This window comes from Acanthochromis polyacanthus, chromosome 10 (assembly GCF_021347895.1).
Source record: "Acanthochromis polyacanthus isolate Apoly-LR-REF ecotype Palm Island chromosome 10, KAUST_Apoly_ChrSc, whole genome shotgun sequence".
NCBI lineage: Eukaryota > Metazoa > Chordata > Actinopteri > Pomacentridae > Acanthochromis > Acanthochromis polyacanthus.
This window is the reverse complement of record NC_067122.1, coordinates 18191395-18203805: the sequence shown is the minus strand read 5'-3', so window position 1 is coordinate 18203805 and position 12411 is coordinate 18191395. Positions and strand designations below refer to the sequence as shown.

The 12411-nt window shown below is 41.1% G+C and overlaps 1 protein-coding gene across 1 annotated transcript in view; it reads left to right on the top strand.

Annotated features, from left to right (window-relative positions):
- LOC110969972 (neuronal acetylcholine receptor subunit alpha-7-like) overlaps nucleotides 1–12188 on the top strand; it is a 40896-nt gene extending 28708 nt beyond the window's left edge. Inside the window, exons 5-9 of the mRNA XM_051954641.1 lie at nucleotides 4265–4512; nucleotides 6540–6734; nucleotides 7510–7596; nucleotides 9495–9604; nucleotides 9714–12188. Coding sequence (XP_051810601.1) covers nucleotides 4265–4512; nucleotides 6540–6734; nucleotides 7510–7596; nucleotides 9495–9604; nucleotides 9714–10328 — 1255 coding nt within the window. The 3' untranslated portion in view covers nucleotides 10329–12188. The remainder of the gene's footprint in view (nucleotides 1–4264; nucleotides 4513–6539; nucleotides 6735–7509; nucleotides 7597–9494; nucleotides 9605–9713) is intronic.
- Nucleotides 12189–12411: the final 223 nt, after the last annotated feature.

Here is a 12411-nt window from a genome sequence, read left to right as displayed (position 1 = left end):
TTGTCTTTTACGTGTATCTAGTGATAATTTATTTCACTCTGCAAGCTTCTGTTTCTGCTGTAGGCCCCAAACTTTGCGACTTCCCTTTTTTTTGTCACTGGAGTGGATGTGTGTGAGGACGGCAGCAGGTGCTGAGAGAGTGAGAGGAAAGCGCGGTGACTCATGTCCCATGGTGGAGGAACCTGTCACTGCTGCTATTGTCACTGCTGGTCAGTGTCTGTTCCCCCACCGACCCACTCTGACACATCCACAGTACTCTCTCTCCGCCATGCATGTGTGTGCCAGAGTGTGTTGTACAAAAACGTCCACTTCCCGTTCTCCCAGGGATATCACTTGTCCAGCTGCATGCATTTTTAATAATTAAGGTATGTGTAGTGCAAAAAAGAACATTAGACCAAAGTTGTTGTTTTGGTTTTTTTTGTTACAGAAGCTTAAAATATGTCATCTAAGCATAAATTAAGAAAAATCTACTGATTACAATGGCATGGCTTTTTAAATTACATTTCTAACAGAATGCTACAAGTTAAATTAGAATAACTAAGGTGAGGCTGATTTAAAAAGAGTTTATGTTGCTCATTTGTCACATCTTGTATCATTTTTCCTTTTAACTAACAGATCTTTTTTCAGATAACTGTGTGTAGCAATGCATTTTTCTTATATTCTGTGCGTGTACATTGTTGTAATGTGCTGTATAATTGCTTTAAGTGATGGTTATCATGTTGGAAGCATTGTGATATGAGCAGTATTATATAGAGTTTCTGCAGAGATCTTTTCTGTTTATAAGACAGTTTTTGCTTAAAGATATGAGAGATATCTTAAATAAACCCACCTAACCCTAACTGTTAAAACGAATGTTGGGAAATAAAGGGCAATGTCAAGACTGGATTAGAATTTAAGGTGTTATTTTTCTCCAGTAGATCCATAGTGAAAGTGTAATGAATGTGACAAAACCACACACAAGCTAAAGAGGGAACCGAACATCTTAAATGGAAATTGAAAACTGCCATTACACATTCTATTGTGTATTATGTACAACACACCCACCCACACATACTTCAGGATGTGCTCCACTGTGATGTGTGTAACCGCTGATTCCAAAAAAGTACACACATTCAGATAAAGTAAGGCCAAAGCTTGAATAATTCATTGCATGGCTCCACCTTGGCCAGCCCACACATTCCTCCTCCTCCTCCTGGAGCCATAGCTGATAGCAACACACACAGTGGAGAAATAAATTACAGCACTTGACCCTCCAGAAAAAAAAGGTAAATCACTCATCTGAGAAGAGGCGGGCACAAATAAAATGTGTCCATCTACGGATTTTGTTAAGACGCACAACACGTCCTTTTGTGAGGGATGAATGAGGCTCCGGGATGTTTCGGACACGCTGATGTTATCTCGCTCACATGGGGGTTGGATTGTGCGTCCGCATGTATGGCTGCATTGTGTTTGCCTTTATATTGTCCATGTACGTAGAGCTCAATGAGTGGATCTGACCTCTAACGTAGGGCGGGCTGTGAAGTAAAGCTGTCAGCTCTTTAAAGGGCTTTTGTGAGGTCAACGATGATAAATGCAGGGCTTGATTAGTTGTAATGTGTGTGTGTGTTTGAATATTTTTTTGTAATCAATGAAAACTCTACAGTATTTATTATTTCTGATAAGTGACAAATTACAGCACTTCTTTCAAAACATAGTGATTATTTCTTTCTGTCCCTAAACCACTCATTTTCCTTTACTAATGATTTTGTTTTAATTTATGTTTTTTTTAAGCAATACTCGTGTTTTACGTTTCTCTTCATACAGTATTTTTGTGTTGGCTGACATTTTGCTCTGCCATTTTGCTTTTTGTCAGTGTTGTGCAGCTCTTCAGGCTGTGTCACTGAGTTTTAACTGCACATTTAGAGGTCGGTGAGGCCAGCGGTTGCAGATCAGGGATGTGTAGCTCAAGATCCAGAGAAACACGAAAAAGAACAAACACTTAACAACAGAGAAGTGAAATAAATGCTGCTGTCTGGTAGCCTAGCCATGCTAGACCCATGTTTCTGACGGCACAAGGGTCTAGGGAAGCTCGACAGGGAGGGAGGCGGGCTAAAAGGTTGTCTATCAAATCCCTCTGCAGCAATTGGGTAGGTATACAACCAATCAACGCAACGAATAGGCTGACGTAGTTCCTAGAGCACCAGCGGATTGTGGCTAAGTCCCATTAGCTTCCCAACCAGCGGAGCCGCAGAGCTAACTGGTATATTAAGGATTTGCCATATCCCGTCGGCATAAGTCCAAATATGTCTTTCTTCTCAATGAAACACTTAAGTGCCGTCCTTTGTTTATCTTTCAAGTTGAATTTTAGCTTCAAATCTTTAAGGGCTGTGGCCAAAGCCGAGTCGAAAGATAACTCTTTATTGTGCGCCGGTTGTTTCTGTCAGAATTGTCACGCCTCTGTCGTCACTTCGTTACGCCCGCCTTCTGACTCTACACTTCATGGTGATTGGTCCGGCCAGTTTTAGGAGAATCCAGCCTCGAGCCTTATGGAGGGTAACTAGACCCACACTGGCAGAGAATTAAATTCGTTGCCGTGAGTTGTCTAGTGCGGCTAGGCTAGCTGTCTGGCTGATGAAGGGAGAAAAATTGATTGCACAATTCTAAATATGGGCTTAAAACTCAGATTAATTAGATGATTTTTTTTAAAAAGCTTTTTTGTTAAAGAGACTGTAATAGCTCAAAGTAAATCACAGTTGCAAATGCATTTCTACATTTTGTACAGTTTCATAGTACTTGCTGGTCAAAGCTGACTTGAGCATTTTCTCTTCTGCTGTTCGTAATAAAAAAAAAGAATGTACATTTTTTTCTTCCAGCTGGTCACTGCAGTGAGAAGTAAATTTGTATTGTAGCTTTAGTCATGTGTTGTAAAATTGGTAAAAGTTCAGATGGAGCCTCTGGCATTTTATCAGGGAGTTCACACTTTCAGCACCACAGGAGGATTCTCTTTAATACTTAATTAGAGTTCAACTGGAGTGCCAGAGCTAAAGTGGATCTAAGGTTATGGCCAAGGCATTTTGTTTACTGTAACTATACGTCCCTAAGGGTTTATTTCACACTCCAGGGCTTTCAGGCAAAACAAATGCTGTCTGGCAGTTTGGCAAAGTGAAGCCAAATCCATCTTTAACTTCCAGTATTTCAAGCTTTACTTATACAAAGGCTGTCTGTATCTGCTTTTTATTATTCCAGCAGGCTGTGGATACATTTAGTTCTTGTCTATTTATTTTGCATTGTGATAGTCTTGAATATTTACTCTTTCTTTAAGCTGGATTTTGCCTGGGTTTTAACTGTTAGTATGTAGTACGAAGGACTGACGTAGGATGATTGTTGGTCCACAGATGACTTTATACACTATGTTGCCAAAAATATTCGCTCACACACCACAATAATCAGAATCAGGTGTTCCAATACTTTCATGGCCACAGGTGTATCAAATCAAGCACCGAGGCATGCAGACTGCTTTTGCAAACAATTGTGAAAGAATCGGTCGCTCTCAGGAGCAGTGAATTCCAGCGTGGAACTGATAGGATGCCACCTGTGCTACAAATCCAGTCATGACATTTCCTCGCTCCTAAATATTCCACAGTCAACTGTCAGCTGTATTATAAGAAAGTGGAAGTGTGTGGGAATGACAACAACTCAGCCACCAAGTGGTAGGCCATGTAAACTGACAGAGTGGGGTCAGCAGATGCTGAGGCGCATAGTGCCAAGAGATCGAGAGAAAGAGAGTCAATCGCTACAGACCTTCAAACTTCATGTGGCCTTCAGATTAGCTCAAGAACAGTGCGCAAGGAGCTTCATGGAATGGGTTTCCATGGCCGAGCAGCTGTATCCAAGCCATACATCACCAAGTGCAATGCAAAGCGTCGCATGCAGTGGTGTAAAGCACGCCGCCACTGGACTCTAGAGCGGTGGAGATGCGTTCTCTGGAGTGACGAATTGCACTTCTCCATCTGGTAATCTGATGGACGAGTCTGGGTTTGGCGGTTGCCAGGAGAACGATACTTGTCGGATTGTATTGTGCAAAGTGTGTCACAGTTTTGATGAGAGGATGAGCAGCAGCTTGTGGACCTGCTGCAGCTGCAGCTAATTTAAAGAAATTATGATGAATTGAAATAACCACTTTAAAAGGACTGCTCACGTGGGCATCAGCAAAACGACAAATATCTGGCCGATTGTTAAAAGTTTTTTAAAGTTCACTCACATATCACTGTTACTCTCTTCCCAGTGCGGACGAGCGGTTTGATGCCACATTCCACACCAACGTACTGGTGAATGCATCAGGCTACTGCCAGTACATCCCCCCAGGTATCTTGAAGAGCACCTGTTACATCGACGTGCGTTGGTTCCCTTTCGATGTGCAGAAGTGTGACTTGAAGTTTGGCTCGTGGACACATAACGGCTGGCTTCTCGACCTGCAGATGCTTGATGTGGACACATCCACTTACATATCCAATGGGGAGTGGGATCTTGTAGGTAAGAGAGCTTCTGTGTTTAATACTGCAGGAACAGCCACCAGGAAGTGTATTTTCCAAATATACTGAGCAGATACAGTTTAAGTGTAACAAACAAAGCCAATCATATTTGAGCAACTCTGAAGTGCAATACTCGAAAGGATTTTTAAGAACAATTGATAAGATCAAACCTGATTAAACAGGTCCACACCACATAAAAGGGATTTTCTGTTTTAAACCTCAAAGCTGTGTTTTAGCTGAAGCCAGCTACTGTTTGATTACTGTTTTGAAGGAAAAATAACACCCATTTATCATGAAAATGTTAATATTTCCACCTGAACCAACATGCAAATTGTGGATAGCAAAGGAACGATGGAAGCTTTAAACGAATATGCTTAATGTTTTTAAACCTACCGCAGCTTATGGCTCATATGTCTCTTCAAACTGACTAGTAGAGCGAGGAATTTAATAGATAACTGGCATTATGTGCACATACATACATGTATAAAACAATAAAATACATCCTCATTTTTCACAGTCCCAAGTGAAAACCTAGGCTTAATTAGTATTAACAGAAGGAATGTTTTGAGATGGGCTGCACAGTGGATGAGTGGTTAGCACTTTCGCCTTGCAGCAAGAAGATCCCGGTTCAAATCCTGGGGTGGGCCTGGGATCTTTCTGCATGGAGTTTGCATGTTCTCCCTGTGCATGCATGGGTTTTCTCCAGGTACTCCGGCTTCCTCCCACAGTCCAAAAATATGCTGAGGTTAATTGGTTACTCTAAATTGTCCGTAGGTGTGAATGTGAGTGTGATTGTTTGTCTGTATATGTAGCCCTGTGACAGACTGGCGACCTGTCCAGGGTGTCCCCTGCCTTCGCCCGAGTCAGCTGAGATAGGCTCCAGCACTCCCCGCAACCCTAGTGAGGATAAAGCGGTGTATAGCGAATGGATGGATGGATGGATGTTTTGAGATAAAACTGTGATGATAAATCCTCACAACGTAAAATGGCATGCAGAGTGCATAATAAAACTTGTCACCATTAAATTAAGTGCCTATAACATATAATGACCAGAACAAAATCAGTGCGCATTGTATAAAAATTATGTCACATGATTAAGATTGCCGTCTACTTAAATTTGTGTATTTTAAGTGAAACCCTGTTTACACAATCACCTTCAGAGGTTTCTCTATTAAAGCACTGTCAACAAAATTTTGAATCAGTTCCTTTCGACTGATGTCTTCAATGTGCCCCGAAAGAGTTGTGTAATGCACCACTGGTCTCTCTAAATCAACATTTGCATGATTATAAAACACGTACCAAAGCAAATGAAATGACAAAAATGTTGCTTCACAGGCAGCTTCCAGTGAATAATATATAAATATTTTTCGCCATGGGACAACATTTGGGTTGATCTGACTGGTTGAACTGGAAAGAAGTAGAATTTTTGGAAGACGTCACAGGTAGTGTGTTTCCAGCTGGGAGAGAGTGGAAGACGATCCCATTGCTGGGGCCCCTGAGGTGATGATTAGCTGGAAATGGGTGTCAGGCAGGAGCAGATGGCTTGCAATAGGGCTGTTTGACAGGCGTTGGCAGGCGTGTAGCCAGGCCATATGTGAGTGCAGCACGCCACATCCTGGAGTTGAAGGTGAGAAAGTTGCACTGTCACATTCTAAATAATTCACCTATTTTTTTTTTTTTTTTGCATTATGGCTTGCTGAATAATTTAAGAAAAAGTTCAGTAAACATAGAGATAAGTCTGTGTCTGGCTCAAATTCACTCCAGTGGAAAGTTTTTGGGGTCATGGAAATAATATTCAGGTCAGCGAACTCTGGAGTGGGGCATTCCTAATATTGTCCAGTAAATATTCAGAGCTGTCTTTTCTCTCTTCAATCTATTCATTCATTTCTACAGACAGATATTGTATCCACAGAGTTTTTAATTATTTGTCAGATGTTACTGTTTTTTAGTTTTGTGCTTAAATCCTCAAACTGAATTACTTCTTCAGTCCACAAACAACTTATCTGTATGTGTTTGTTTCTCCCTCAGGTGTGCCAGCCAAGCGTAATGAACTGTACTACGACTGCTGCAAGGAGCCCTACCCTGATGTGACGTTTACAGTCACTATGCGCCGCAGGACTCTATATTATGGACTAAACCTGCTCATTCCCTGTGTGCTGATCTCTGGCTTGGCCCTGTTGGTTTTCCTTTTACCTGCAGACTCTGGAGAAAAGATCTCTCTGGGTGAGAGAGATGCAGAATAGACATGGAAAGTTTACTGCAGATACATTAGCATTGCTGTAAATATTGGCCTAACAGAAAAAAAACAACCATTGATTTGAGGTCATTTAGATACAGTGTCAACAGTATATAGTTTGTCCACAAGAGTTACTTTGTCAGTGTAAAATATCACTTGTCGTATCAATTTATCTTAAAAACACTGTTGATTAATGTATTGTTCTTTTTTTCTTAACTTACAGTTACTGATACCTGCCTCCAAAATCCAGTAAATAAATGACTTTGCTTTGCTCCATTTTGGACATATTTTTAATTGATCCAAGTAAAACACAAAAACGAAGATTAAAGATGTTACAGTTTTTACAAAAACAGTGCACTCACATATTAGCATTGGTGTATTTGTCTCCAAAAACATCCCTATGAATCATAGATCAAGCCATGAATACATGCATGTCAAATCGCCGTGGAAAAATTGAATTTCAAAATAAGAGGCTTGCCAGTAAATCCATTCTATCAGTTCAGTGACTTGATAAATAGCCATCTGTCGATGAGCAGTCACCGATTACAAAGTCAGAGTTTTAGGGTTTTCTGGAGCTCTAATCTACCTTGGACATGTCAGATCAGTCACCGGCTGACAAATGGTTGTAGTCAAGAGAACATAACTGATTACATACATAAGTAATTACAGGAATAATTTCATACACCAGTGACCCTGATCACGTCGTTACATGTATATGCTCAAGTACTTTCTCCCTGTGTCTCTCTTAATCTCTGTCTCCAGGCATCACTGTGTTGCTTTCGCTAACTGTCTTCATGCTTCTGGTAGCAGAGATTATGCCTGCCACGTCTGATTCCGTTCCTCTCATTGGTGGGTTAAATTTCTTTGTCTATGTGAGTACATGTGACATTTTCAATCGTGCGTGAAAGTAGAAACGTTGCATCTATGAACATACATTACTGATGAGCTGATTGACTGTATTTCTCTGACTGGTGAACATGTATTAAATGTGAAGTGCTTTCAATATGAGCTTCTGCCTGACCTCTGTGTATAATGTCTCCCGGAAAAATAATAAATACAAAGCATCTCTGGGTCTTCCTGGGCTTTGGTTTGAGCAGCTTGAGGGTGTCTATACATAATTCTCAATGCTGCTGGACGAGGGATGGAGCTGATTGGGTGGCCATGAACAACTCTGTCAGCACTCTTAATGGGTGGTGAAATATCTGATATTCCAGTGAGGAGGAAAGCAGGAAAAAGTGAGTTGATGTCACATATAAAAGAGTGAAGCGGCCAAGAGATAGCAGAAAATACCTTGGGGCTTAAGTTCTCAGAGAGGAACTTGAAGAAGACCAAGACATGTTGTTGGGCTTTTCGCACTCCACATTCAGCTGTTATCACAAAAAGAAGTGTGTCTTTTCTTTTGATTGTTTTGCATGTGTTAGAGTGTGCCAGGTAAAGCTTGTTCTCTGACATATGCAATATGCTGTTATGTGAGTGTTTCAGTATGAGTAGAGTTTATTCATGCTGAACTTCCATCAATGAAGTGACAACTGAGAAAAGCTTGAAAAATGTTTTTTCAATGGAATGTTATCATTTTTTCTAAATTCCAAAGACCTGAACACCATCCTGTGAACTCTCAATATCTTTCATGAATTTGACATATGTCCCTCTGCATCGCTCTGATCGAATGTGGATGTGAGCTATTGTAGCAGTTTGAATTTGACCGTAAATATATCATGCAAATTTTCAAAAGTCAGGCACGCGTCCTTTATCGTCAGTCCATTATCACCAGATAAGCTAAGTGTGTTCATTTAATTTTACTTCATTTACTTATCTGGTTCAAGACCATTTGGCTCAGTTCATTTTAATTCTGTTCACTTCTAATACATTTTTAATTTGGTTACTTCAGCCATGAATAACAATGTGGTTGGTGACTGACGGTCTCACAATTATCTTTTAAGTTATTATGCGTCATATCTTTGGGCAGACTTCTTTTGACTCTCCTCTCATAAAGAAAACCAAAGATGACAGGATGCAGCAAACGCCCTTCCACCTTTTCCCCATACATCTTTTCACATCAATGTCCTGACTTTCTGCCTTCCTAATCTCACTTCCCATGTCCATGTTTACTTTCCTCTGCTCCACTGTGTCTTTAACCTTCTTCTCTTTCTTAAGCTTCTTCCTTCTTCTCTTCCATCTTTCTTTTCATCATCCTAACAAATAACCCCTGAGCACATGAGGTCATGTGAAGTTTGACTTTGCTGGCGCTGCAGTTGCTGTAATCATGTTTAGCTCTTCTGAGTTCACAGCATGTACATGCTGGGAAAGAGCGAAACCTCCGCCTTACTGTTCACTGAAAACATCCCTCCTGGACCAGCCCTGATCTCTCCCTCTTTCTCTCTGCTTTTTTCTTTGGTTTGTTTACCCCTATTCTCTGTTTTCTCTGTTTTGTCACAATTTTTTAGCCACTTTTATTCACCCAGCTTCAGTTCAAGTGTGCATCTTTTCCCCTCGGCATTCTAACTTATTGAAGATTGAGCAAACTTGCTGTCCTTTCATGCTTGACTGTGAAATCATACTAATTCTTTTCCAGACTTAATTCGGTCTTTGTTTTTACCTGTTAGTGCGTCCTAATTGAATATGACCACTGGGTATTTAAAGGTGGGCCAAAAGGGGAAAAACATTCAACAAGTAATAAAATTAATGCCAACAGATGTAACTCTGAGCAAAAAATAAAAGCATGTTGATGTTTTCTGTGTCCTCAACAGCTCAGTACTTTGCCAGCACCATGATGATTGTGGGAATGTCTGTCGTGGTGACAGTTATCGTCCTGCAATTTCACCATCATGACCCTCATGGGGGAAAGATGCCTAAGTGGGTGAGTGACTGAAGCTAATTTAATCACATAATCATCAATATGTTTCGCACAAATGTTTATGTGACCGTGTTATCGTGCATGTGTGCTGATGATATCTTTCTCCTCTCAGGTTCGGGTGGTTCTGTTGAACTGGTGTGCCTGGTTTCTCCGCATGAAACAACCCGGTGATGAGAGAAAGCGGCCTGGTTACAAGTACCGTCACACCACCCAGCATCACTCCAGCACCAGCTCCATAGAGATGGGCACAATACCGAGCCTCACGGTGCCTCTGTCACAGACTTCCTGCCCCACAGGAACCTCCAATGGCTCCATGAACCTCTACTTTGGCAATTACCACCCCATAGACAACCCACACTGCCCATCTTCCAGCGACTCCGGAGTAGCACTTGGGGGACGTGCCCATGGCTCCCCCAGTGAAGACGTTGAGCCACCTGGAGGGATTGGAAGCGGTGTTGGAAGTCTGGGGATGGGAGTTGGAGGTGGGTTGGGAATAAGCATACCCCCACCAGAGATCCAACGCATCTTAGAGGAGGTCTCGTACATAGCGCAGAGATTCCGGGACCAGGATGAGGCTGAGGCAATCTGCAGTGAGTGGAAGTTTGCAGCAGCAGTGGTGGACCGGCTGTGTCTGGTGGCCTTCTCTCTCTTTTCCATCATTTGCACCTTCACTATCCTCATGTCAGCACCCAACTTCATAGAGGCTGTTTCCAAGGACTTCACATAACTGTTTGCAGCAGGGGGCAGGTAGAAGGTGTAAAACAATTAGGGATAAAGAGGAGGTTATGAGAGAAAGTGGAAGGGAAAGAAAACAATGGGGGGGATGTAGTAAACAGATACTGAATCAAGCTGTAGATAACTGACCCAATCAGGAAACAAAATTTTCATCATGACCAATAATCTACATCATTATATTGCATCACCACATTCCTCATCAAATAAGGAAATGCATATTCATTTTCTGGGCTGCACAGTGACTCGGTGGTTAGCACCGTCACCTTGCAACTAGAAGATCCCTGCTTTGCGTCCTGGTCTGGGATCTTTCTGCGTGGAGTTTGCATGTTCTCCCTGTACATGTGTGGATTTTCTCTTGGCACTCCGGCTTCCTCCTACAATCCAAAAACATGCTGAGGTTAATTGGTCTTTCTAAACTGTCTGTAAGTGTGAATGTGTGTGTGATTGTTTGTCTCTATGTGTAGCCCTGTGGTAGACTGGTGACCTGTCCAGGGTGTCTCCTGCCTTCACCCTAAGTCAGCTGGGATAGACTCTAATGAGCATGAAGTGATCTATAGGTAATGGATGAATGAATATTCATTTCCCCACTCTGTTTCTATGTCAGAGACAAATTATTCCTATCTCAAAGAAAACTGAACAACGAAGACACGGAAAACACTAAAAGCAAAATGTTTGGAATCAATAAGTGAAGTAGAAGAGTGCACTGTATATATTTTTTACATTAAGATATTGGTAAGGGCAAGGTAATGAGCTACTAATTATCTTTACCCTGCAAACAGTGTAAATATTGTTTTATTTGCATTATTCATTAAAAACTGCTTTATTTACTGTACAATAACACATACAACACTACAGCCCACCTCACTGCAGAACCCCCCGTCAGCTGTTGTTGCCCTGGATGTACAAATCCACGTCTGTTCAAGCCCCACCTCAATCTGAGCTCACACATCCACTGTTACCATTTTGAACTCTTGATATGGAACTCACAACCTGTTTATAATGAAGCTCCATCCTCGTAATGATGTTAGGCTATAGTTGCTAAAATGAGATGTTTCACTGTGATTCTTATTGTTTTTGTTTTCACTTCGATCAGCAGAGCACTGGTGGCTTTGACGCAAGTGTACTTTCTTATTCATCTGTGTAGGAATTCCTCTTTTATTTCACTTCTCATTCTGTCTTGCCTGTTCATTTCGAAATACAGAGTCTGTAATGTAATAGGAGCAGCGTGGGACAGTGTATAGTAATATTAAAACATCTGGTAAATTGTATCAGAAAGTGTTGTGTGACATGTATGAGTGTTGACCAGTAACACATGATGTACATGAGCACAGTCAAATAGTGAATGTTGAACTGTACAGGATACCTTTTAACCCAGTGGCCTGACTTGTACAAATTGTTGATTTAACCTTTGGAATCAGGTCAAGTATTTGCATCATATTTGGTAAAGAAAAGAAGAAAAACGTGTCTAACTGTTGTAAAGATGTCGGTATTCATATACTTACAAAAGGTGAGCAGGGATTTGTTCATGTTGGACTTGGGAAGTGAGCCGTGAAGATGAAGAGTGATATTTCTGAACCTCTGACACCACAGATAAAGGCTCATCAGTAAACAGAAAACTTCACAGAACCATTGCTCACTATGTTGCTGGAGAATATGCTGAAATGTACTGAACTGTCTGTAAGATTTTTCTGTGTTTTGTTGAGGGAGCCAAGAGACTGAAAATTGTACATTTACTTACTTCCACTTCCAGTTACCAGACACATTTTTGTTGTAACTACATTGGTCTCTTTATCTCTTGAGTGTAAGTTTTTGACTCTCCGTGTTAATAAAAGACTATTTATTCTCTATATAACAGGCTCTGATCAAATCTGTGGGAGGGTGCAGCTTGTTTCCAAACCAATGGGTTTGTTTTAAGTTATCTGAAAGATTCACCACAGAAATAACACTGTGGTGAATAAATTCAAGTTATGTTGTCCGATTCAGAGAATTATGACACATTAAGGTAATAACTGAAAACTGTTGAATAAATCCACCATAGACTTTTGCATAATTTAAGGGGGAAATCACCAGCTTAT